The 23649-nt window shown below is 49.3% G+C and overlaps 3 protein-coding genes across 3 annotated transcripts in view; 1 reads left to right on the top strand and 2 right to left on the bottom strand.

Annotated features, from left to right (window-relative positions):
• The first annotated feature begins 13338 nt into the window (after window positions 1-13338).
• On the top strand, window positions 13339-16600 carry LOC119365560 (WEB family protein At5g16730, chloroplastic-like). Its single transcript, XM_037631199.1, has 3 exons — window positions 13339-13617; window positions 13835-14138; window positions 14223-16600. Exons 1-3 carry the CDS (start codon window positions 13598-13600, stop codon window positions 16284-16286), a joined length of 2388 nt encoding a protein of 795 aa, XP_037487096.1. The 5' UTR covers window positions 13339-13597; the 3' UTR covers window positions 16287-16600.
• Window positions 16601-17797: 1197 nt separating this feature from the next.
• LOC119365559 lies at window positions 17798-21090 on the bottom strand. Its single transcript, XM_037631198.1, has 11 exons — window positions 20985-21090; window positions 20416-20464; window positions 20107-20226; window positions 19919-20013; window positions 19532-19737; window positions 19196-19384; window positions 18916-19122; window positions 18619-18772; window positions 18429-18492; window positions 18265-18342; window positions 17798-18167 (listed from the first exon to the last, which is right to left on the bottom strand). The coding sequence occupies exons 1-11, from the start codon at window positions 21039-21041 to the stop codon at window positions 18088-18090; spliced, it is 1299 nt and encodes a 432-aa protein (XP_037487095.1). The 5' UTR covers window positions 21042-21090; the 3' UTR covers window positions 17798-18087.
• Window positions 21091-21630: 540 nt separating this feature from the next.
• LOC119365558 (uncharacterized membrane protein At4g09580-like) overlaps window positions 21631-23649 on the bottom strand; it is a 2880-nt gene continuing 861 nt past the window's right edge. Inside the window, exons 2-4 of the mRNA XM_037631197.1 lie at window positions 22689-22959; window positions 22332-22502; window positions 21631-22223 (exon numbers count right to left, since the gene is read on the bottom strand). Coding sequence (XP_037487094.1) covers window positions 22062-22223; window positions 22332-22502; window positions 22689-22959 — 604 coding nt within the window. The 3' untranslated portion in view covers window positions 21631-22061. The remainder of the gene's footprint in view (window positions 22224-22331; window positions 22503-22688; window positions 22960-23649) is intronic.

The raw sequence follows: 23649 nt of genomic DNA, 5'->3' as shown, positions 1-23649 counted from the left end.
ATCATACTCACGAAAGATATTAAAAAGACGAAGCGTATGAGACAAAACTCAACTCCATTTTTTTTGTAGTTTTCTTTTATAGACTAAACTAGTGATAAAACAAGAAACAAAAAGATTTGATTGCAAGATCTAAAGATATACCTTCAAGCACTCACCTCCCTAGCAACGGCGCCAGAAAAGAGCTTGATGTCTACTACACAACCTTCTTCTTGTAGACGTTGTTGGGCCTGCAAGTGCACATGTTTGTAGGACAGTAGCAAATTTCCCTCAAGTGGATGACCTAAGGTTTATCAATCCGTAGGAGGCGTAGGATGAAGATGGTCTCTCTCAAACAACCCTGCAACCAAATAACAAAGAGTCTCTTGTGTCCCCAACACATCCAATACAATGGTAGATTGTATAGGTGCACTAGTTTGGCGAAGAGATAGTGATACAAGTGCAATATGGATGGTAGATAGAGGTATTTGTAATCTGAAATTATAAAAACAGCAAGGTAACTAATGATAAAAGTGAGCGTAAACGGTATTGCAATGGTAGGAAACAAGGCATAGGGTTCATACTTTCACTAGTGCAAGTTCTCTCAACAATAATAACATAGATAGATCATATAACAATCCCTCAACATGCAACAAAGAGTCACTCCAAAGACACTAATAGTGGAGAACAAACAAAGAGATTATGGTAGGGTACGAAACCACCTCAAAGTTATTCTTTCTATTCTAACTAATCAAGAGTTCGTAGTAAAATAACATGAAGCTATTATTTCCACTCAATGTATCATAGAGTTCATACTAGAATAACACCTTAAGACACAAATCAACCAAAACCCTAATGTCACCTAGATACTCCATTGTCACCTCAAGTATCCGTGGGCATGATTATACGATATGCATCACACAATCTCAGATTCATCTATTCAACCAACACAAAGTACTTCAAAGAGTGCCCCAAAGTTTCTACCGGAGAGTCAAGAACTCGTGCCAACCCCTATGCATAGGTTCATGTGCGGAACCTCCAAGTTGGTCACCAAAACATACATCAAGTGGGACATGATATCCCATTGTCACCACATATAAGCACGGAAAGACATACATCAAGTGTTCTCAAATAAAAGACTCAATCCGATAAGATGACTTCAAAGGAAAAACTCAATTCATCACAAGAGAGTAAAGGGGGAGAAACATCATAAGATCCAACTATAATAGCAAAGCTCGGGATACATCAAGATCATGCCATAGAGGGAACACGGGAGAGAACACGAGAGAGAGAGAGAGAGATCAAACACATAGCTACTGGTACATACCCTCAGCCTCGAGGGTGAACTACTCCCTCCTCGTCATGGATAGCGCCAGGATGATGAAGATGGCCACCGGTGAGGTATCCCCCCTCCGGCAGGGTGCTGGAACGGGCTCCCGAGAGGTTTTTGGTTGCTAGAGAGGCTTGCGGCGGCAGAACTCCCGATCTATCTTGATATTTGATGTTTTTAGGGTACGTAGGCTTATATAGGCGAAAGAAGTTTGTCGGGAGGTGCTCGAGGGGCCCACGAGACAGGGGAGCGCGCCTAGTAGGGGGCGCCCTCCTATCTCCTGGCCTCCTCGAGGGTCTTCTGACGTGAACTACAAGTCTCTTGGGTGATATTCTTCCAAAAAATCATGTTGCCGAAGGTTTCATTCCGTTTGGACTCCGTTTGATATTCCTTTTCTTCGAAATACTAAAACAGGCAATAAAACAACAATATGGGCTGGGCCTACGGTTAATAGGTTAGTCCCAAAAGTAATATAAAAGTGTATAATAAAGCCCATAATCATTCAAAACAGATAATAAAATAGCATGAATGCTTCATAAATTATTGATACGTTGGAGACATATCACGCCACGCGGCGTTTCAACGTGGCGACGGAGGAGGCGTTCATAGGACCGCCAGGTTTTCCATCGTTTATGCCTAGGACCCCATCGTCAATCCTACATGGAGTGCGTGTCCAGGCACCCCATATTCGCCCTATATTTAGGTTGGATATGAGGGGTGTCGGTCAGCTCGGCCATTTGAGGTACCCATGTGAGTCAGATTTTGTGACCGAACAATGACCGGATGGACAATCCTAACGTTTGAGACCGGTTTGGGACGAGCGGTTGTAGATGCTCTAAGGACAACTCCACCATGAGACCCCAAACGGAAGTCCATTTTGCCCGAATTCTGTCCATTTGGGTAGGGAAATGAGGTCGTGTTCGGGCATGTCCTGCGATGCGGTGGCCGTGCACCCAGCCGCATCCGTTTGCCCCATCTTGTCTGCTAGGGCAAAAAATGCCCATATTTTCATATCAAAACAAGTTTGCACGTCCAAATATTAATTGTTTGAAAATAAAAATATTTTTACAACCCAATCAAAATTGTTTCCAATAAAATAGTTTTACAACCAAATCAAAATTGTCTTGAATGGACATAAAATGAACCAATACATCTATTGGTTGCCAATGTGATCCCACACGTACTCAACCAAGTCATTTTGAAGATCCAAATGAGTGTACCAATCACGCAGCTCACGGTGGAATTGGACAAACTGTTGAAACGTGGTCGGTTCTTGGTGCGGGGGCTCAACATTTTCACCTTGATAATCAAATCCTTGGTCGAAGATACTGTCATCACGCTCGTCCTCGACGATCATGTTGTGCATGATCACACAAGCAGTCATCACCTCCCAAAGCTTCCTTCCATCCCATGACAGTGCAGGGTTTCGAACGATACCCCATCGGGATTGAATCACACCAAAAATACGTTCCACATCCTTTCTAGCACTCTCTTGCATTTGGGTAAATCTCTTTCTATTCTCACCTTGGGGGTTCGAGACTGTCTTCACAAAAGTTGACCATTGTCGGTGTCAAAACCGGCGGATCTCGGGTAGGGGGTCCCGAATTGTGCGTCTAAGGCTAATGGTAACAGGAGACTAGGGACACGATGTTTACCCAGGTTCGGGCCCTCTCGATGGAGCTAATACCCTACTTCCTGCTTGATTGATCTTGATGATATGAGTATTACAAGAGTTGATCTACCACGAGATCAGAGAGGCTAAACCCTAGAAGCTAGCCTATGGTATGATTGTTGTTGATAATGATGATCAGTCCTACGGACTAAACCCTCCGGTTTATATAGACACCAGAGGGGGCTAGGGTTACACAGAGTCGGTTTACAGAGGAGGAGATCTACATCGAATCGCCAAGCTTGCCTTCCATGCCAAAGAGAGTCCCATCCGGACACGGGACGAAGTCTTCTGTCTTGTATCTTCATAGTCCGACCAAAGTATACAATCCGGCTGTCCGGATACCCCCTTATCCAGGACTCCCTCAGTAGCCCCTGAACCAGGCTTCAATGACGATGAGTCCAGTGCGTAGATTGTCTTCGGCATTGTGAGGCGGGTTCCATCTCCGAATACTCCAAAAATAATTCCGAACGCAAGGACCATGTCTGGCTTTGCAAGATAACATTCCATATACCACCGTAGAGAGAATAATAATAACCCATGAATCTAATTTGCTGACAATTCTTCGAAAAGTGGCATCACGCCACGGTCCGGTTTTTATTCGAACCGTTTTCCACAACCTGCTTCCGCACTCATCACGAGGCAGTTTCTTTGGCACGTCTTGCCAAAGCAGAGATCGTGTCCCCTTATCGCGGGATCCTCTTCAATACGGGCGTGGGTAATCCAACCGCACCATCAATTACGGTAAGTGGGGAACGAGCGGGCTCCGTTAGGCAAGCGGGGAGGCGCAAAGTTTTATCGCCTTTATAAAGGGGAAAAGCTTCCTCCTTTCTACCCACGCCTTCTTCTACTTCCGCTCGCCCCTTTCCTTTCGCCCAAGCCCTAGCGCTCAAGCATTCATCCTTCCCACCAAAAAAGGTCCTCTGAAAGTGTACAGATCCAGAGCAGGAGGCAAGTGGATGGCCTCCTCCGTCCAGGAGAAGGATATTAAAAAGATGCGGGCGGCCAGATATCTGGCCAAGAAGATCGGCCACCGTCTTCCAACGGCGGGACAGATTGTCCCTACTCCGGAGCCCCATGGAAGAGTTGTTTTCCTCCCTCGTTTCATCCGCGGGCTCGGGTTTCCCCTCCACCCTTTTGTTCGCGGCATCATGTACTACTACGGGATCGATTTTCACGATCTATCCCCCAATTCCTTCCTCAACATCTCGACATTCATTGTTGTGTGCGAGGCCTTCCTCCGTATCTCGCCACACTTCGGGCTATGGCTCAAGATCTTCAACATGAAGCCCAAGGTGGTGAGTGGCGAACATGCCGAGTGCGGAGGCGCCATGGTGAGCAGGATGCCCAAGGTCACATGGCCGACAGGTACTTTCAATGACTCCGTCAAGGAGTGGCAGCAACAGTGGTTCTATATCACTGAGCCGCGCGGCAAAAAGTGGGCCGCTGCTCCTGAGTTTCGATCTGGAGCCCCTTTGCGGCTCACATCCTGGCCCAAGAAGGGCGTGAACTGGTCGTTGTCCGACGAACTGTCAGTGATCCCGGCACATGTCAAAGGTATGGAGGATAAGGCCATCCGGCTCGTTGACGTGGTCCAGGTGATGCTGGTCCGCCTGATCCTTCCTTGTCACCACAGAGGTTGTGATTTGTGGGAGTACGACCCGGCCGAGCACCAGACCCTGCGGGAGCTTTTCGGCTCCATGCACAAGGACATCTGGAAGGTGCTCTTTAAGTCCGGCAAACCATGTCCGGACTCTACTGCAGACCGCGGGTATCAGTTGTCCCACCCCGCCAGTCTAGTAAGTCGTCATCACATCTCGGCTATTCGCGTGTGTCATTGATATGTCTTGAAGGAGAAGTTTTTCTAATGTGTCTTTCCATGGTTGCCCCAGGAATGGACGAAGGTGGCGGAGCGGATTCATTGTCCGGCCCCGCTGCCGGAAGAACCGGCGGGACCTCTTCTGACAAAGATGCTGGTCCCAGCGCCTTACAAGGCGCCCAAGAAAGAGGCTAATAAAAAGTCCAAGGAGACCAGGAGCGGTCTCCGTCGTCGGGGCACTTTGGACACGAAGTCCGAAGACTCCAGCGACCCTCCCTCCTCCGGAGAGAATGAGGAGGAGGAAGAGGATGAGGATGAGGAGGAGGAGGAAGAAGAGCCCGAGTCCCTTACGAGGGGGAGGAAGAAAAGGGCAGCCTCCTCATCCTTAGAGGCAGATTCGCCTAAGAGGGGAAGAACATCTGTCCCCGAAGCGTCCACCACGGCTACGAACAGCAGCCCGGAGTGGGATCCCAGGGCCCAGCCCCTGGTAAAATTGTAAGTGCACAAAATCCAGACACATCCATGCATCCAGAATTTACTAGAATGCAGTATTTTGATTGGCATCGTACTTTTTACAGTTCGGCGAGGTCTCCGGCCCAACAGGCCTCATCAGAGGACTCGTTGAGTTCCGATGCCTTACAGAGTGAGGCCCCTCCCAGGGTCCCTTCCCCAAAGCCTGGCTGTGACACCAAGGTGTCGTCAAAAAAGGACCTGAGCCAGGGGCGCACCTCGGGGGCCAGACGCGCGGGAGCGGCGGTTCCCATGAATATCAACGGCGGGGGAGATCGTGGATCCGGCCCGCAGCCGGACACAATCCCGAAAACCCTGAAGGCTCCGAGATTAGGCAAGCAGCCCCTTTTGACTAGAGAGGGCGATCCTACTCCGCCTGCGACCTCTGTCCAACCAAAGGTGTCAGGCGGCCTATCGACAGCACTGGAGAGTGCGTCTATCATTGATGAACACCGTGCCCTTATGGGCATGGTGATAGAAAGATTCAGGCCACCGAGAGCGGACTGAATGAATCCTGCATTAGCCTTATAAAAGGCTTGGAGGTATGTGTAGAAGACTGTCATAGTATAGATAGTAGCCCCTGATACACTGTTCGGAGAGGACAGGAACCAGACAGGGGATCAACTTCCCGTCCGCAGGAGACTTAGCTAATGACATATATATTTTTTGTGAACCAGGTGTCTGCGACGACTGCCTCCTTTCATACTGCGGAAGTGTCCGGACTCAAGCAGAGTCTGGTACGGGCCGAAGAAGAACTCGGCCGAGTGAAGAAGTAGCTGGAGGAGAAACAAGGTATGTTTTGAAAACTTTTAATAAGTTTTGCCACAAGTAAGTAGTTGTGACTATATTAAAGTATATATATCGCGCGCTCTAAGGGCGAATGCCGAAATTGAGGCGCTCAAGAAGGTTGTTACCTTGGCCGAAAAGAATGCGGCCGCGGAGCGGACTCTCCGTGAGAAACACGAGGCGAGGGTCGCGGAAGCTGAACGAGAGCTTCAGGAGGCCGTAGGAAGAAACGAGAGCTTGGAGCAGAGTCTATCATTGAAAGTATCCGAACTCGCCCAAGCTCTCCAGACCGCGGGTGAGGCTCGGGAGGAAGCCCAGGCCGCGCTGAAGGATATTCAGGAGGCGCGGAAGATTGCGGCTGGTAAGGGGGTTTTGTTTTCTCAAGGTGCCTTACGCTTTCGCATGGGAGATTCATGGTGACCCATTGAATCCTAATTTTTTCAGGAGCGTTCGCGGATTTGCCGCGCAGCATATCTGATGCTGCCCAATTCTGTCGAGCTGAGAAGAAGGAACTACAGAGAAGCTCTTCTGGTCGCAGTATCTGGCACCGAACTATCCGGTGTCGTTTGTCGACCAGCTAAAACAGCTGATCGAGCTGCATCAAGCGTCCGAACTAGCCATGAAGGATTTGATTATCCGGTTGTGGCCCGCCGAGCCCATACCGAGCAGTTTCTTCGGGCTCGTGAAGCGGATTGGGAGGGCCTGCCCTCGGCTGGACGTCATTAAGCGGTCGGTTTGCATAGAAGGGGCACGAATGGCGTTTGCCCGTGCAAAAGTGCAATGGGGGAAGCTTGACGCTAAGAAGCTGATGACCGAGGGGCCACTGGAGGGGAAGGAGCACCGCAAGCCCGAACTATATTATGATGGCGTCCTAAAAGGTGCCCGCCTCGTGGCTGAGGAATGTACGAAAGACATTATTTTTCCCTGAAAGCAGTTGTACTATCCTTTGTAAGGCAAAACAGAGTCACTTATATGTAGGTGTCTGTTATGTGTAAATTTGGTTCTTGCGCGGCCGTTTAATATGTTAGTATTGAGAGTTGGCCAGTCGTCGGCTTCTGCCCCCACACAGGAACTACGGGGGTGTTCGGGATACACCTGAACACTCTTTATCCCATTCTTGGGTCCATGAAGGAGGTGTTCAGCACAGCGAACCAGGCAATCGAACTATAGGGCTTTATTACTCTCACTTAGCCATAGGAATTCGAGTATGGAAGGCGCAGCCCCTGGTGTTCGGAAGACCGCACGGGGGGCTCTAATAGCGCCTGATCGATGAACTGATCCTTCGGATGCTGCATTTTATTATGGCCTTATGCAGAATAAATCCTTAAAGATTTTACAACCTCTCGAACAGCTGACCAGCTCTCGCCTTATCATGACAGTCGGTTTTCGGCTTTCTCTACTGAGGCGTTCGTCTGGCAGAACCGGGACACAATCGCAGTAGTTCTCCCAACGCTACCTTAGCCGATATTGCGGAACGTAAGGTACCAAAACATGGGAGCCGGGCAAACCCAACCAATGACCCAAGACATGATTCGAAGCTGATGCATATAATGCTATAAGTTCGGGGTGCCGAACGACCGAAAAGGTGTTCGGACTTTAGTCGCCGTAGTACGGGTGCAAGGAAGCCCCTGGCGTTCCAAGGCATAACACGATATTCGGATGCCGTTAGGACAAAAATGTTGTTGAGAAATAACAGATAAGCGTCAAATGACTCTACATGTTGTATTTAAGTAATACGTCTATGTGTATGAGTACGGTGCATGTTATAAAAGAGAGGCATGACGGCAGAACCTGTTGGGGCCGGGCGGCGGTTGGCTGTGCGCGAGTCCGGAGGAATATCCGGGTTGTATTTGGGTGGGGTGGACATCCTCTATGTGTGCGTCCGAGCTGACTCCAAGTCGCCGGTCCAACTGTGGGCGAGGGCGAACCTGCAAGTAATGCTTAAGAGGCGTGTGTGAGCGGTGGCTGAGCCGTGGATGTGATCCGTTTGGCTTACGCTGAAGGATTTGTATTAGCTATGATTAGGTTGGGGTATCATGAAGTAGTTCAGACTCCCTTATCGGGTGTCCGGGAGTGCGGTTGTCGAATTTAGGTTCAATTGAAAAAACCGTGACTCGCTGATCCAGTGAATAAAGCAGCCGAATATTCTTCGGCTCCGAGGCGGAGCTTGGTCTCGACCGTAATTGTGATGTCATCACGTGAGTCTTGGGTGATAATGCGTTTAGTCGTAGTGTATCCTGGCGGTGCTGAATAGCTACTGCCTAGAGGTATAAGACCAAGAGTTGGTATATCCTTTTGGGCTATCCGAAGACCATCTCCGGGGTGGCGGGGCCAAGGTGGCATTTTCGCCTTTTTGTGACACTCTAAAATGAGTTTTTCTTGTGGGTCTGATCCTTGAGTGATCGGTCCCTAGATTTGATAAGCTGGGCTTCTTCATGCCCCTTCCGGCGTCGGCCTGCTGAATTGTTTAAAGACCCAGCATTCTCTATGGGTATGATTGGCTGCTGCTCCTGGGGTGCCGTGAATTTGACATGGGCGGTCAAGTATGCAGTTCAAGCTGGAGGGGGCCGGATTAAGATGTTGAAGTCTCTTCTCCCACTCAACGGGTTGAGGATTACAGGCTCCTGTGTTGATCACCATTCCCTGGGCGCCATTTTTTGCCTTGGGACGCTTGTATTTGTGGCACCAAGGTTTGTAGACTCTGTTTTTGTCCACTGATGCGTCCGGGGTGCTTGCTATGTTGCTGTTTAGTGTGTAATGCTGGTCTTGTGTGCAGCCCCTTGCCGTAGTGTGTTGTAGGCGGGGTGTAGGCATGCGTTTGATTTTTAGTGCCGCCTCCTCGAATTGAGGTAGTAGCCTCGCTTTGGGTAGTATTTTGTTCAGCGCTCGAGTCTATATTCTTCGGCTGCTCGGGCCTTAGTCCGTCTGTCTGTGGGCAGATTTTTATCAGCTTGAGGCTACTGACGTTTCTTTTTCAGGCTTCTTGCAGTGGCTATAAGCCGGCGCTTGAAGTGCTCCTGCTTTATTTGATTCTCTTGTACGCCGAAATTGTCGTCACCGAGGCTCACCTCGTCTTCGAAGGGAGGCATATAGTTATCGTCCTCCAAGTATCTGTTCGTCGCCTGTTCATCTGGGCTAGCCAACCCGTGTTCCTGTTCGGCTTGATCGAAGGTGGGCTGATCAGGATCGTATTCCTCTTCGGCACCCTCTGGATTTTCTTCTCCAGTGCCGGTATTGTTGTGGCGAGGCTTGGAGCGGTGCCGATGACGCCCATGTTTTGCTTTCTTCCCCGAGGGGTTATCTCCCGTTGCCTTGTCGCCATTGGTTTCTTTGGGAGTATCCACCATGTATATATCATATGAAGAGGTGGCAGTCCAGCGCCCTGTGGGTGGTGGTTCCTATTCTTCTCCCGCATCATCGTCTATACCATCGATGTCTTCGGAGTCAAAGTTAAGCACGTCAATTAAGTCATCAACCGTGGCTATTAAGTGGGTGGTGGGTGGGTCACGAATTTCTTCGTCGCCAGCTTCCCACTCGAGCCGGACATAGTTCGGCCAGGAGTCTCCTGACAAAGAAAGAGACCTTAATGAATTCAACACGTCTCCAAAGGGTGAGTGCTGAAAGATATCCGCGGCGACAAACTCCATGACTGGAGCCCAATTAGATTCGATGGGCACGGACGCGCGCGGTCCGGAACACACTACCGGAGATGAGTCCGGGGGTCCGGAGGTATAGATTCCCTGAGGAGAGGAGTCTGTGTTCGGCTCCAACGCTGATGAGGATGCGGCCTTCGGGGCGGGGTCCATCCACCCGTCCTCGGAAGGCACGACCTGCTCTGGAACAAAGTCCGGAGCAATGGCAGGTGCGATGTTCCGAATACCGTCCGACTGCAGATCTAGGTCATGCTCGTCGTGATTGTTCGGCGCTCCTGACACAGGCCCGAATCCGTCGAAGATCAAGTCTCCGCGGATGTCGGCAGTGTAGTTTAGGTTTCCAAACCTGACCTGATGGCCAGGGGCGTAGCTATCGATCTGCTCCAGATGGCCAAGCGAATTGGCCCGCGGTGCGAAGCCGCCGAACACGAAGATCTGTCCGGGGAGAAAAGTCTCACCCAGGACAGCGTGGTTGAAGGTTGGAGAAGCCATCTAGCCTTGCGACGACGACATAGAGGAACTCTCAATGAAAGCACCAATGTCGGTGTCAAAACCAGCAGATCTCGGGTAGGGGGTCCCAAACTGTGCGTCTAAGGCTAATGGTAACAGGAGACTGGGGACACGATGTTTACCCAGGTTCGGGCCCTCTCGATGGAGCTAATACCCTACTTCCTGCTTGATTGATCTTGATGATATGAGTATTACAAGAGTTGATCTACCACGAGATCAGAGAGGCTAAACCCTAGAAGCTAGCCTATGGTATGATTGTTGTTGATAATGATGATCAGTCCTACGGACTAAACCCTCCGGTTTATATAGACACCGGAGGGGGCTAGGGTTACACAGAGTCGGTTTACAGAGGAGATCTACATCCGAATCGCCAAGCTTGCCTTCCACGCCAAGGAGAGTCCCATCCGGACACGGGACGAAGTCTTCTGTCTTGTATCTTCATAGTCCGACCAAAGTATACAGTCCGGCTGTCCGGATACCCCCTTATCCAGGACTCCCTCAACCACTGAGGATATATACCACCAGCTAGATAATATCTCTTGTTGTACTGGTGGCCGTTGATCTCAAAGTTGATAGGTGGGGAGTGGTCTTCTGCAAGCCTTGCGAAGACTGGAGAACGCTGCAGCACGTTGATATCATTGTGATAACCTGCCATGCCGAAGAAAGAATGCCATATCCAAAGATCCTGCGAAGCCACCGCTTCTAATATGACAATGCACGCTTTGACATGCCCCTTGTACTGGCCCTGCCAAGCAAATGGACAATTCTTTCACTCCCAGTGCATACAATCTATGCTGCCAAGCATGCCTGGAAAGCCTCTAGCTGCGTTGGTCGCCAACAATCTCTCTGTATCGGCGGCAGTTGGCTGCCTCAAGTACTCAGGGCCAAACACCTCGATCACAGCCTGACAGAACTTGTACATTGACATCAGACATGTTGTCTCACTCATACACACATACTCATCCACCAGATCGCCTGGAATTCCATATGCAAGCATGTGGATGGCCGCGGTGCATTTCTGTTAAGAAAAGAATCCAAGCTTGCCAAGGGCATCCGTCTTGCACTCGAAGTATGGGTCATGAGCAACCACTCCCTCTCGAATATGATTCAACACATGCCTTGCCATACGAAAAGGGCGACGAAATTTATCCGACTTCAAGAGCGGGGTGTTCACAAAGTAATCGGTATAGAGCAGGGCGTGGCCTCTCTCCCTATTGTGGTTCAGGTTGGGAGCACGGCCAGGGAGTGACCCCATGTACCGAGGAAGCTGCCGTTGAATGTGGTCGTGAACCATCAGTGCAGCCACCACAAGATCTTCATTATCCGACGACGAATCGTCCGATGAACAAGTGAAGTGGTGGAAGAAAAACTCATCTTCAATGTCGAACACCTTGCGGTCGTGGTGGCAAAGAGGTCGCGATGATCACCTCGATGCAGGGGTGGTTGGCGGACGGCTATTGGCCGCTCTGGAGCACTCGTCGGAAGCTGTCGTGGCCGCTGTGGTACGTCGCCTACGGTCGTATCCACTCTGCCGCCGGCTACGACGGCGACGGCCAAACCTCCTCCGATCGACGACCAAAACTAGGGCGAAAGCGCGGGCTGGTGGCGGCCATGTCGAGACATGGTTTGTATGGACGACCGAGGGGTGCGTGGTGAGGAGGCGGCCGGAGAATAGCGGTGGCGCCGTCGGCGAGATGGGGCGGGAGAGGAGGTGGAGGCGTTGGAATCGAATGGGACTACTTGTGTCCCTGACACGCGGGCCACGGAGGACAAGGGCGTGCGGCAAGCCCGTCTGCGTGATGTCCGTTTCATCCCAAATTGAGCGTAAGTTTGAGCCGAGGATGGGTCAAAAACGGACGAAATCCGGACATTTGTCGTTTGGGACCGCGCGTTGGACCGTGCTATTCATTCATTCTATCTCAAACGGACGCACCCCAATAAGATGGGGTGGCCTTCAGAGTTTTTACCACGGCATCTCCCTACTCCCGAGCCATCTGTCCACCGCGCACCACCGTGCCCAAATTCCAAAGAGAGTTATCCCGCGACTAGACCACACCGCACCGCCGCGACGTGCCCCTGTCCCCGTCCATGTCGTCGTCGCAGGAGTCCTCCCATCGTGAAAGTCGCGTGCTTAAACAAATCCAGCTTCCCGATCACGCACGCAGCGGCAGCGCGCATAGGGGTGTCGGTTCCTTCCTTCCTTGCCGCGCCGCGGCTGCGCTTGTGCGCTCCACGAGTTTCCCGGAAACCCGCACCCGCCGGGAAGCGCAAGGCGACGCACCGACCCGGCGATCGCCCGCAAAGCCATCACCGTCCGTTTCCCCTTCCGACACTTGCATGGCACGACTGCGTGCGTGCGTGCGTGCGTCCTAAATTGCACTGGGCGATCACCTAAATTGAACTGCCGCCGCACGCATTTGGGTCACTGATGAGTCGCGGTTCAAGCGTCACGTCTCGCCAGCAAAGCCACACTACGCAATAGCATAGGCCATACTAGACAGGTGATGTCTCGTGAAAAGCTGGGGAAAATAAAATAAGAGGAAGCCCAGTTTGAGTATACTACTCCCACCTTTCATGCGTTTTTCTGTCGAATGGCAACGTCAATTCTCCGAGCAGCAGGGACCATACTGCACTTAACACTATCAAGGGCTAAAAATAACGATAAAAAGAACACCAATAGGCGAATAAAAACAAGGGATGGCATTTATGCGGCTTTATTTTCTTCATCTCCGCCCACGCACACGCACACGCACACCAAAACCAAAAAAGAAAAAGAGGGAAAGAATTGGCTGCCGCTACGCTTTATGAGGTTCCACTTCCACAGAATAGAATTAGAACGGGGAGGTGGTTAGCGAAAGTGATGCCGCAGCCGCAGCCGCAGCCGCAACCTCAACCTCGGAGTACTAATTAAACACTGTGATTAACACATCTCACTCCTGCGTGCTGCCTTGTCCTTCACTTCACCTCCCTCCATGGGATAAAAACAGAAGCAGCAAAGCTGGAAAGGTTAATGCGAGCGGGAACTGCCCCACAAGAGACACTGATCAAAACCTGCTTTTTCCCTCTCCTCTCTTTTTTCACTTGTCTTCATCGAGTGAAATTCCACAGCCCCACCTGGCCTCCCCTCTTCCCCTCCCCCCTCCACTCCTCCATCTTCTTCTACTAGCCGCAGACGGACGGAGCTACTCTGCCTGCCATAACCGCCCACCCAAACAGAGAAAACACCACCTCCCCCCTCACCCACCACTCCTACCTCCTCCGACTTAGCGTTCGCTGAGCGGGCCTCGTGGTTGGACGCGCCGGGTAGCAGCCGGAGCAGCGGCGGCGGCGGCGGGGAGTCCACAATGCTGGGCGCTAGGAGCAAGTGAGTCATCCGCCGACGCTCAGTGCATTCTGCAACGATTCTTTTATCGCTGTTCTTATTTTGGAGTGATGGGTGGGCATGGGCACGGTGGTTCTTGGTAGCATGCTTGCTTGGTTTCCTGGAGCATAGCATAGATCTGGTTCGGATCTTGGTGGTTGGGGGTGGAGCTGCCAAGTTCTTGATCTGACGGTGTGTTTTTGCTTTATCTGGTGAGCAGATCTGGCCTGGCCGACGCCAAGGGCGACGGCAAGCCGGAGGGTAAGGTCGGCAGCAAGCCGAGCGGCAAGCCGGAGGCCAAGAGCAACGGCAAGGGCACGCCACCGACACCCAGGGGCGAGACGCCGCCGACACCCAAGGGCGACAGGCCGCGGAAGCCGGCGGTCCCCAAGGCGAATGCCGCCCATGGCACGCCGCCGAGCGCGCCGCGCACGGCCGACAAGTCTCCCAGGTCCGCCGACCGCAAGTCGCCCAAGGGCGCCACCCCCACCCGGACCACCGCCACCACCCCTCCTCCTCCAGAGGTACGCACGATTCCTCCTCTGCTTGTGATGCACGAAGCTTCATGCTTTTAGTGGAATCTTAGTAGTGGTCTATTTGGTTTGCAGAAACAAGGGAAGGCCGGAAAGCCGTCTCCGGAGCCGCAGGCCGCGAAGCCGTCCCAGGAGCTCCAGGCGCAACTTGATGCCGTCCAAGAGGCGCTGAAGAAGGCCATGGGTCAGTTGGTGGAGAAGGAGGAAGAGAAGGGCAAGGTTCTGGAGGAGCTGGAGTGCGCAAAGAAGGTGGCCGATGAGGCCAATGCGAAGCTCAAGGAGGCGCTCGATGTGCAGAGCAGGACCGTGGAGATCCAGAAGGTCCATTCCATGGAAGCGGAGCAGCTGAGCAATGATGATTCTGCGCAAGGCGTGGAAGATGAGCTGCGGAAGAAGCTGAAGAGCATGCAGAGCCAGCAGGAGGCTGACGCCGCTGCGCTGCATTCGACGGTGGAGCAGCTTGAGAAGGCAAGGTATGAGCTGGCAGATGCAATTGATGCCAAGAACTGGGCGCTTAGCCAGGCAGATGATGCCATGAGGGCTTGCGAGGTGAACACTCAGAAAATCGAGCTCCTCAACGCGGAGGTGGAGCGCCTGAAGGGGCTGCTTGATTCCGAGGTGGAGAGCAAGTCGAGGGAAGCTGCTGACAAAATTGGGAAGCTTGAGGCAGAGAATTCTGTGTTGAAGCTTGAACTGGAGAAAGCAAAGCTAGCTGAGAAGAAGGTGATTGAACTGGAGGGTGTGGTTGAACAGCTTAGAGTTGATGTTGCTAATGCCAAGAAGGAATGCTCAAAGTCAGACGAGTTAGCTGATCAACTCAAGAAGAAGGTGCAGCTGTTGGAGTTCCAATTGGAGGAAGCCGACCAGTCACTCATTTTGAAAGGCAAGTCTCTGGATTCAGTGATGGAAGAATTAGATGAAACAAGCACTTTGCTTAAAGACAAAGAATCTGAAGCTGCTGTACTTCATGACAACGTCAGATCCTTGGAGGATGAGGTGACCAGGCTCAAGGAAGAAATTGACGTGACAAGCGAACGTCTTGATGCTGCAGAGAAAGATGCAGCTGACCTAATTGCGGAGATCGAAGAGCTAAGGTTGAAGCTACAGGAAGTAGAAAAGGAGAAAACAGAGGCGCTGAACAATGACCAGCTTGCAAGTTCAGAAATCGCGGCCCTGACTGAACAAAAGAACGAGCTAGCCAAGGAGCTAGACGCTAGCAAAGATGAAGTCGAGAAGGTTAAGAAGGCAATGGAGGGTCTGGCCTCTGCCTTGCACGAGATGTCAGCTGAATCCAGAGAGGCGCAGGAGAAATACCTCATCAAACAGGAAGAGATCGAGCGCGCTCGGGCACAAGTAGAGGAACTCAACAATAGTCTGCAGAATGCCAAGGAGAGCTATGAGGTGATGCTTGATGAAGTAAACTATGAGAAAGTTTGCCTCAAGAAGTCTGTTGAGAGAATGGAGGCAGAAGCTAAGAACGTTTCTGAGGAATGGCAGTCCAAAGAGCTAAGTTTTGTCAACTCCATTAGGAAGTCGGAAGAAGAGATTGTTGCTATCAAAGCTCAAATGGACAAGTACTTGGCCGTGGTGAATGAGAAAGAAACTGAAAATACTGAGCTGCTGGAGAAGATGAGTCATCTGGAGGCTCAGCTAGTTGAAGCCAACAAGGCTAGCGAGGAAGCCAAGGCCGAGACCCGGCAATTGAAGGATAAACTATTAGACAAAGAGAACGAATTACAGAACATACAAGAGGAGAACGAGGACTTGCAGGCAAAGGAATCAGCTGCTTCTGAGAAGATAAAGGAGCTCTCTTATCTAGTGCCGAATGGAACAACAAATGGTGGCAACAAGGAAGAAGATAACGAGAATGGAGGCGGTGTGGACGACGAACCGGTCGTGGTGGTTGCCAAGATGTGGGAGAACAGCAAGGTCACCGACTACGACTCGTCCAAGGAGAAGGAGAACGACGGCGAGTCCGAAGTCGACCTAGAGTCCAACAAGGGAGACTCCGCCCTCGACAGCAACGGGCTGCAGTCCGCAAAGCTAAACAACGGCATCAGGTCGCCAACCAAACAGCAGCAGCAAAAGAAGAAGAAATTTAAATTTAGCGGCTTACTGAAGAAAAAGAGCTCAAATTAGCACAAGACCACCATCTTATGTTGTTCCTTTGTTGTATGCTATGTGACATCTCCTTTCTTTGACTAGCCACCCACCCATGCCTCTAGTTTTCTGAGTCTGTCATCATGGTAAAGCAAGTGTTGGGTGTTTCAGAGAAATACAAAAGAGCCGGCCGATTGTATTTACAGCCATGCGTTTGTTTCTTGCATTTGTGTAAGTTCAGTGATGATGATTCATGCTGTAGTCATAGTGATTGTATTTATTCATACATATGCCCTGGGTAATGTTGTTGTACATGGAACAGAGATTTCCAAATGAATGCAGTTTTTTTTTAATTCTTTGAGCAAAGATGATTTGAAGGAGTGCTATCATGGTGCTCTCTTCATGTTACTGTTGACCTGTTGTCACAGAGATGATGGTGGCAATTGCAATTGGGTAAAGCTGCTGTACCAGCTGATGGAGGAGGACCAAAGCTGTTGCTCATCAATCAAATAATGGGGTTTGCTCCACTCCAGCTAACCCTTTTGCTGTTCCTCCACATTTCTCCCAACCACCCGAGCTGAAAAGGCCGGCACAAGAGGGGAGGCTGCACTACGATGCATGCATTATGCATCGTTCATGTGAGTCACAACTCACAAAGATGTAGTACATGTTGGAGCTCTACTCACTGTAGGTCCTATGGTGGAGGGATGAACTTTCCATGACAAAATGCACTCGCAAATTATTGGCTCCAGATGGGTGGTGGTAGTGGTACCTTGGGGGGTGGGCTAGTCTGTCTCTGAAGGATGGCCGCTCAGTACAAAGGCCATCAAATTAGTAGGCAATGTGTTGTGTATGTACAGCAGAATTGATATGCAACGTGCTTTTGGTTCAGTTAATGTGCGGCAAAGGAGTGACAGTAATGTGGCAGCGACAGAGCGTTGTACATGCAGCACAAAAACACGAGGCCTACTGCAAATCTACAACGAGCGCCTCTCGCCGCCCGCCAATGCCAGTTTGATTTTCAGTCACCCAGCATATGCCAAAACACTATAAACGGCCAAATGCGTCCGGTGATGATATGCGTGGTGCACGTCTAATTGGGAGCGGCGTCTACTGCTGCCCCCGCTTGTTGTCTTGTGAATGGATGGAGATAAGTAAGATAAGATAAAGAGAAGAACGGAAGGGGACCGCAGCGCAGCATCAGTCCTCACTGAAACCCTGTGAAAGCCCTGACATCTCTGCAATCTGCGGTAAACAGAGGAGCAGGGCTCAATATTCCTACTACTCCCTCCGTCCGGAATTACTTGTCGTAGAAATGGATGTATCTAGATGTATTTTAGTTCTAGATACATCCATTTCGGAGACAAGTAATTCCGAACGGAGGGAGTACATGGCAATGGCATGTGTCCGGAGTGGCAGGCACCGGCCTCTGAGTCCTTGAGACGCCGCACTCACCTTCGTATTTGTAACAACAGGGGCTCACGACGCTCACTGGGGCCATGAAGTACTGGTGTGAAGCGTCTCCACAGCAAGGTGAACAACGCAGGAGAGGAAAACTGAGGCCAGAGGTACACCGAGAAGCAAAACTGGAGGTCTGGAGTGTACCTACAAAACTAATGACTGCTTGTACAGAGCTTGCTAATGAGTTTATTATGAAGGCACAGCAGCTCTGCATCCCAATACCAAGAGGAGACAAAGCTAATGATGCATTTCTTGTTCAGGAAGGAGATTGGGGGAGCCTATCTCAGTTCAATTTAGAACGCAAAAGCCTATCTAGGACCCGGCGTAAAACCACCGTACACTGCAGCTGCACAGTATTAGGTTTTAACACTTGTATCTATCAGAATGAGAACTCCTCGGGTAAATATTTGCCAAACTTGCCGGATATAAAGCCCCTGTACTTCCCCTTGAGTTCAGCCACTGCAATCAAACGGCATGTACTTCAACGACAGAAAAACGAGTACGACACTAGATGGTTGGTGTTGACTATATGTTTGGTGCCATAACAGCTATTTACCTCTAGTGTCCTCAGGCTTGCTGCTGTCTGGCATGTCGTTAGATTGCGCCAGCTCGATTAGTTTCATCAAGTCCTTGCCTGCAATTCATAGTGTCTGAAGTGTCCTCCGTTCCAGAAAATCAAACAGAATAATGAATGGAGGGGACGCTAAATGTTAACTGTACCGTCAATTTGCTTTCCGGAACTCTTGGCATTGATCAGATAAGTTGGTGTCTTGTCTTTTTTCAACTGCAAGGGTAGAGACTCGACTTTCTCAGATTTGACGTTCTCACGTTCATACTAAACCAACAATTGTTGTAATAAAGGGTAGCTAAAGACTAGAGAGGAAAAAAGCAAGGAAATTATGCAACATACATGCAGAAATAAGGAATTTGCGAGGGCAAGCTGGTCAAAAGGAGAGGGGGCCCTGTTGTAAGCTGGGACAAATTTACCATCCTCATATCCTGCTAAGAAATGGTAAGCTGCCTGACCTGGAGTGAGCTTTGATACCAATGGTAGGGCATCAGTGCTGAAAGTACAGAAGAAGGTAACATATTGTTAGCACTGCAGATATAATGTCTCATTCCTTCTCATTTTAACCATCCAGAAACACACACCATTAAATGCTGTTAACTTGCTACTTGTACCCATGAAGCACATGCTCTCCATTACCTATCAGATGATACAACAACCACTGTAGCTGGTTTGGTAAACAACTGTGGTGCTCTTGACTTTGTTGGGAAAAGCACACTGGATTGTTTAGAAGAGATAACTACACCGCTATCAGTGGACACAAGAACATCCTGAATTTCGGAGCAGGACTTGATGACCTCCACTGGAGCAAACAGCAGTACAACAGAAGCGCAAGAAGACAGAAGCCTGATACACACAGTATGGAAGATGAATACCATATTTAGGGAAAGGGTAAAAAGAAATATCAGGCAGAATCTACCAGCCAGGGACGGGGAGGCCTCCTCTTGCAGACAGTACAGGGGCAGCCAAAGCGGAAAGAGCATCTTTTAGCATCGCGGAATCAGCAAATGCTTTACCACATAGGATAAGTGATGAGCGCTCTATGTCTGCCACTGCAACTCCATTTGCATATCGTGTCCCTGAACCCAGAGCATTCCTGACGTTGGTGCTGTTAAGCAATGCACGACAAGAAAGACAATAGACGACATCAGTCTTATGTTATGGCCAACTACAGTTAATGCTCTGAGCTCTTGGTGGCAACTTGAATGCATGCACAAATTACATCATGCGTAGAAGAACTAACAAGATAAATTACCTGATGGAACTGGAAACATATATAGTCAAAGGGCATGTGTCGTGGGAAATCGCACGGTCTGGTATTTTCTGAAGAATACCGGAGAGTGACATGATGGCAGAGGGGTTGTCACTAATAACACGGACCTTTGCATCGCATTCAGCAGAGGAACCAATGGCACCATCTTGGACATAAAGACTTGAGATGGATGAAAGGTGAAAGGTCACCTAACAGAAGCAAACAGACAATCAAACACATTGACACTGAAGCTCAACTGGAAAGTAGTAAGTTAAAATTCTGTCAGCTGACAAAATGAGGCCAACGGTGCTTCTGAATTTCCGTCAGTTCATGAGAATCATTGTGTCACCTAGCCATGGAGAGTAAAATGATAATAAATAAATAACCTACCTGTTTCAGAAGCTTTGCAAATTGAGCTCCTGAAATATCAGGGAAGCCACCGATGACATTTCCTTTAACATGAAGTGGAGTACCAGACAAACGCTCTGCATGCTCCAGAAACAAGTACCAGGTTATACATCTGCAGCATCAAATGTAAATATACACATCATGACTAAACGGCACTAATTTGTATATACCTGCATAAGTAGTACCACTTTTCTGAAGCTCTGACGGCTCCAAGTTATAGAAGACCTTGTCTTTTACGACGACACCTCTCGCAGCAATAGCCCAATTGAGACCATATGAAACTTCCTGGTCTTCTCTGTGCAATGCGGAGTAGGCGAAAGAAGTGCAAACAATTATAATTGACTGAACCAATGAGAATGAAGAGCATAACTGAAGTAGGAAGCTATTAAGCCATGGTATGATCTAATCTTCTGTTTCTGGTCGCCAGTGATTAAAAACTAGGAAAAGAGGAGTACGGTATGGCTAGATCCCAAACTTACCTCGGCAAGGCAATAGTCTCTCGCTGCTTCCATGGTAACAGCACTGGAACTGCACATTTCAGAGGCCAAAATATCACGACAGGATCACCAAAAAGTGCAATCGGACTTCACCATCGCAAGCAGAAACAATCGAAATATACTACTCCCTCTGTCCCAAAATAAGTGTCTCAACTTTGTACTAGCTCTAGTACAAATTTGTACTAAGCTCAAGACACTTATTTTGGGACGGAGGGAGTACTATTTTTCATGAAACTACGAGTTCGCGTTTTACACCGAAGCCTCATTAAAATTCCACACTAATCGAGACCCTTGACCCCTGTCCGACCTTCCCAACGACACACCGCACAAGCACAGAGCTCCGATATGATATAGCCATTTCTCTGCTTGGCCCTACATCTACTCCTCCTACCCAGGTTTGGGTTCTACAGCGAAGCAACATGTATCTGGATCCTTGGATTTTTCTCGCGGCCAACAACTTCCCAAATCCACCAAAGCAGTACACGAGGCGGAGCTAACAGAGCGATTGGTAGACAGCGGAACACAAACAGCAGGACGGTAGCAGGACTCACTAGTTGGAGGCTCGCCGCCGGCGAGGATGGGGCGCGGCGGCGGAGAAGACCCAGCATGTGCTTCGCTCTCCGGCTTGGCGGCTTGCGGCGCGTCCGTGCGCTGGTCTGTCTGACCAATGGAGCCGGCGGGATCGTGACCACTACATTGATGGGCCAAGGCCAGTCAAAGCCCATCTTAAAAGTTCTCCTAAAAAAACATCTTAAAACTTCATCTGGGCTTTACTGCCCCAATTTGGCCCGTCCAAATATCTGGCCTTAGTTGCCTTAAAATTCCCCCTCAAAAAAAAGTTGCCGTCACTTAAAAAAAAGAAGTTGCCCTAGAATTCAACTGGAAAAACCTCTCTAATCTCTCAGAGAACAGCTTGCCAGTTAAAAAAAACTGGTCCACAACTTGACACTACCAGCTAAAATAAAATAAAATTAGACAGTATCTATCAGGTTCATCATGATGTCATCTAAAAGAAAAGGAAACTTTATCATGGTGTTTCCCTAAAACAGATCATGATCATTATACAGTGGGGGAAAAAAAAACATCAACATCATGGTCACACATCAGAGAAAATGGGACGAAAATGGCAAGCAGATTAAGAGGAGAAATGAAAAAAAAAATCAAACTACACATAAGAAGGGGAACGGCACAGCAACAGACAAATTGTCATTGAACCACTGAATATTGATTGAATGAATCTGGTCAATATATATACAAGGATTTGGACTAGCTGCCTGTTCCATCTAATAAACAGCATCGCAGGCTGACGAACGGCACACACACTACTTGTCTACACATCCGAAGCATCTTGCCTGTGGACGGGCATTGTGCTTCCCAGATTCATTCATAACAAACAATGTGGGGGGTGACCATGAAATGAAACAGTGTTCTCATGGCAACACAGATCTTCAGCAGGCGGGTGATGGGCAGACTTGGGGTCCAAGGTCCTGCCATGCTGCTGTGTCGTCGTGTGAACTCGCAGACCATGTGTTATCCACCTCACAAGGCCTGTAGGCCCAAATCCAATGAAGCCGCCGCATGCTGTGCCTTGGTATGTACAGGTGGGCTAGGTGACTCCTCTTCGGTGTTCATGAGGCGCCTGCTGCAACTTCTGGTACCTTTTCTTGCGCCTCGTCCTTGCTCAGCAATGCTGGTGTGACCGAGACCACCCCGATCAAGAACAGCAGAGCTACTGACTGGGTATCGTACAGGTCGCTGAGCGATGTTAGCTCTCCCAGAGCAATCCCAGCCTGGATACAAGAAATGAAGCAGGCAGTGGGATTGAAGTTAGCACAAACATTGTACGCACTCAAGGGCAGTATATGGACATGCATTATATCTGAAGCAAGAAACTTTACCCTCACAGTCACGTAGGCTGCTGGGATGAGACCGATAAGAGTTGCCAATAAGAAGGTATGGAAGGGCACATCAACAATGGGCGATGCCAAGTTGATGAAGGTATTTGGCAATGTTGGGGTGACCCTGAGGAAAAGCATGTAATTCAACAGCTTTTCTCTTCTTTTGGCAACCTGGAATTGCAGACAAATCACCCATTTTCAGCTAAGAGTTACTACACAGTTCTAAAGGATCTTGAATCAAAGAGTAGAGTGATCCAAATTATTTTTAAGCATCCCCACAGAAAATTAAGATGTTATGACACTACACAGTGTTGAAATAAAACCACATTGACTAATATTGGTGCTGTAACTTATTACCTGCTTCTGGAAAAATGTGAGCTTGTCTGGCCACAGCACGAACACCAGTGGTTTTCCAATCAGCTTCGACAGGAAAAAGCATGAAGAAGCACCAGCTGAGGCAGCAAAGACAACCAGAGCCACACCCCGGAGTTGCCCGAATAGAGCACCAGCAAGCAATGACATGAATATTGTCCCTGGGATCATGAAGGTCTGCATGAAAATGTACACAGCACAGTAACCTATCAACACCTGTACGGTGTAGTCACTGGTATAGTTCTCAAGATGGCCACTGCAAGGAAACCATTTGAGGGTTAGAAACTGAAGGGGAAAAAATTCCATCGTCAGCACGCAGCACAAGCAACTGGACACTCCCAGTACACATGCACTTGAGCTTATAAGAAAATAATCGCAATAGAAATGGAATCATAACGCGACGTGCATTGCATAACTGTAAAGCGTGCAGATAGCTCACACATCTGCGACAGATACATGTTCCGTGTGGTGATTATCAATACTAAACAGAAGGCACATGAAACATGCCAGGACCAGGTCCAATGCATATCTCGGCAATAGCTGGCAAAGTGGCAAGAAAGTGACATGGTAATTTGAGGAAAATAAAATAAATGATTGCTCACTTCAGCAAGAAAACAATGTGTTGGATTTCTTTTATTATTATAAGTTAGTCCAGGGAACCATGCTAGACTGGAATTGGAAATGCAGGCTTTAATTTCAGCTCTATCCTGTTATGTTAGACTAACAAGATAAAACATTAATCAGAGCTGGAGCTCTTGTTTGAAGGCCCCATACTCCAAATTTGGAAGTCAGTTTGAAACAAATCGGCAGTTCATACATGCCCAAATTTATCAAAGATGCAACATGAACTGAATATTTTTTTTGTAACCAGATCCATTCCCCCCTTCTTGCATGGAGAAAAATAAGCCTACCAAACAAAGGCTGAGGTCGTTACCAAATCAAAAAG

This window comes from Triticum dicoccoides, chromosome 2B (genome assembly GCF_002162155.2).
Source record: "Triticum dicoccoides isolate Atlit2015 ecotype Zavitan chromosome 2B, WEW_v2.0, whole genome shotgun sequence".
Taxonomy (NCBI): domain Eukaryota; kingdom Viridiplantae; phylum Streptophyta; class Magnoliopsida; order Poales; family Poaceae; genus Triticum; species Triticum dicoccoides.
This window is presented reverse-complemented; position numbering and strand designations above follow the sequence as displayed.

What these genes read in the sequence shown, in the direction of transcription:
- LOC119365560 (XM_037631199.1), top strand. Translation starts at nt 13,598, where the DNA reads ATGCTGGGCGCTAGGAGCAA. An exon ending in ATGCTGGGCGCTAGGAGCAA is followed by an intron (nt 13,618 to 13,834) that starts GTGAGTCATCCG and finishes TCTGGTGAGCAG; the next exon opens with ATCTGGCCTGGCCGACGCCA. An exon ending in CCACCCCTCCTCCTCCAGAG is followed by an intron (nt 14,139 to 14,222) that starts GTACGCACGATT and finishes TTTGGTTTGCAG; the next exon opens with AAACAAGGGAAGGCCGGAAA.
- LOC119365559 (XM_037631198.1), bottom strand. Translation starts at nt 21,041, where the DNA reads ATGCTGGGTCTTCTCCGCCGCCGCGCCCCATCCTCGCCGGCGGCGAGC. An exon ending in AAGTGGTACTACTTATGCAG is followed by an intron (nt 20,014 to 20,106) that starts GTATATACAAAT and finishes TGGAGCATGCAG; the next exon opens with AGCGTTTGTCTGGTACTCCA. An exon ending in CAAATTCCTTATTTCTGCAT is followed by an intron (nt 18,493 to 18,618) that starts GTATGTTGCATA and finishes CTACCCTTGCAG; the next exon opens with TTGAAAAAAGACAAGACACC.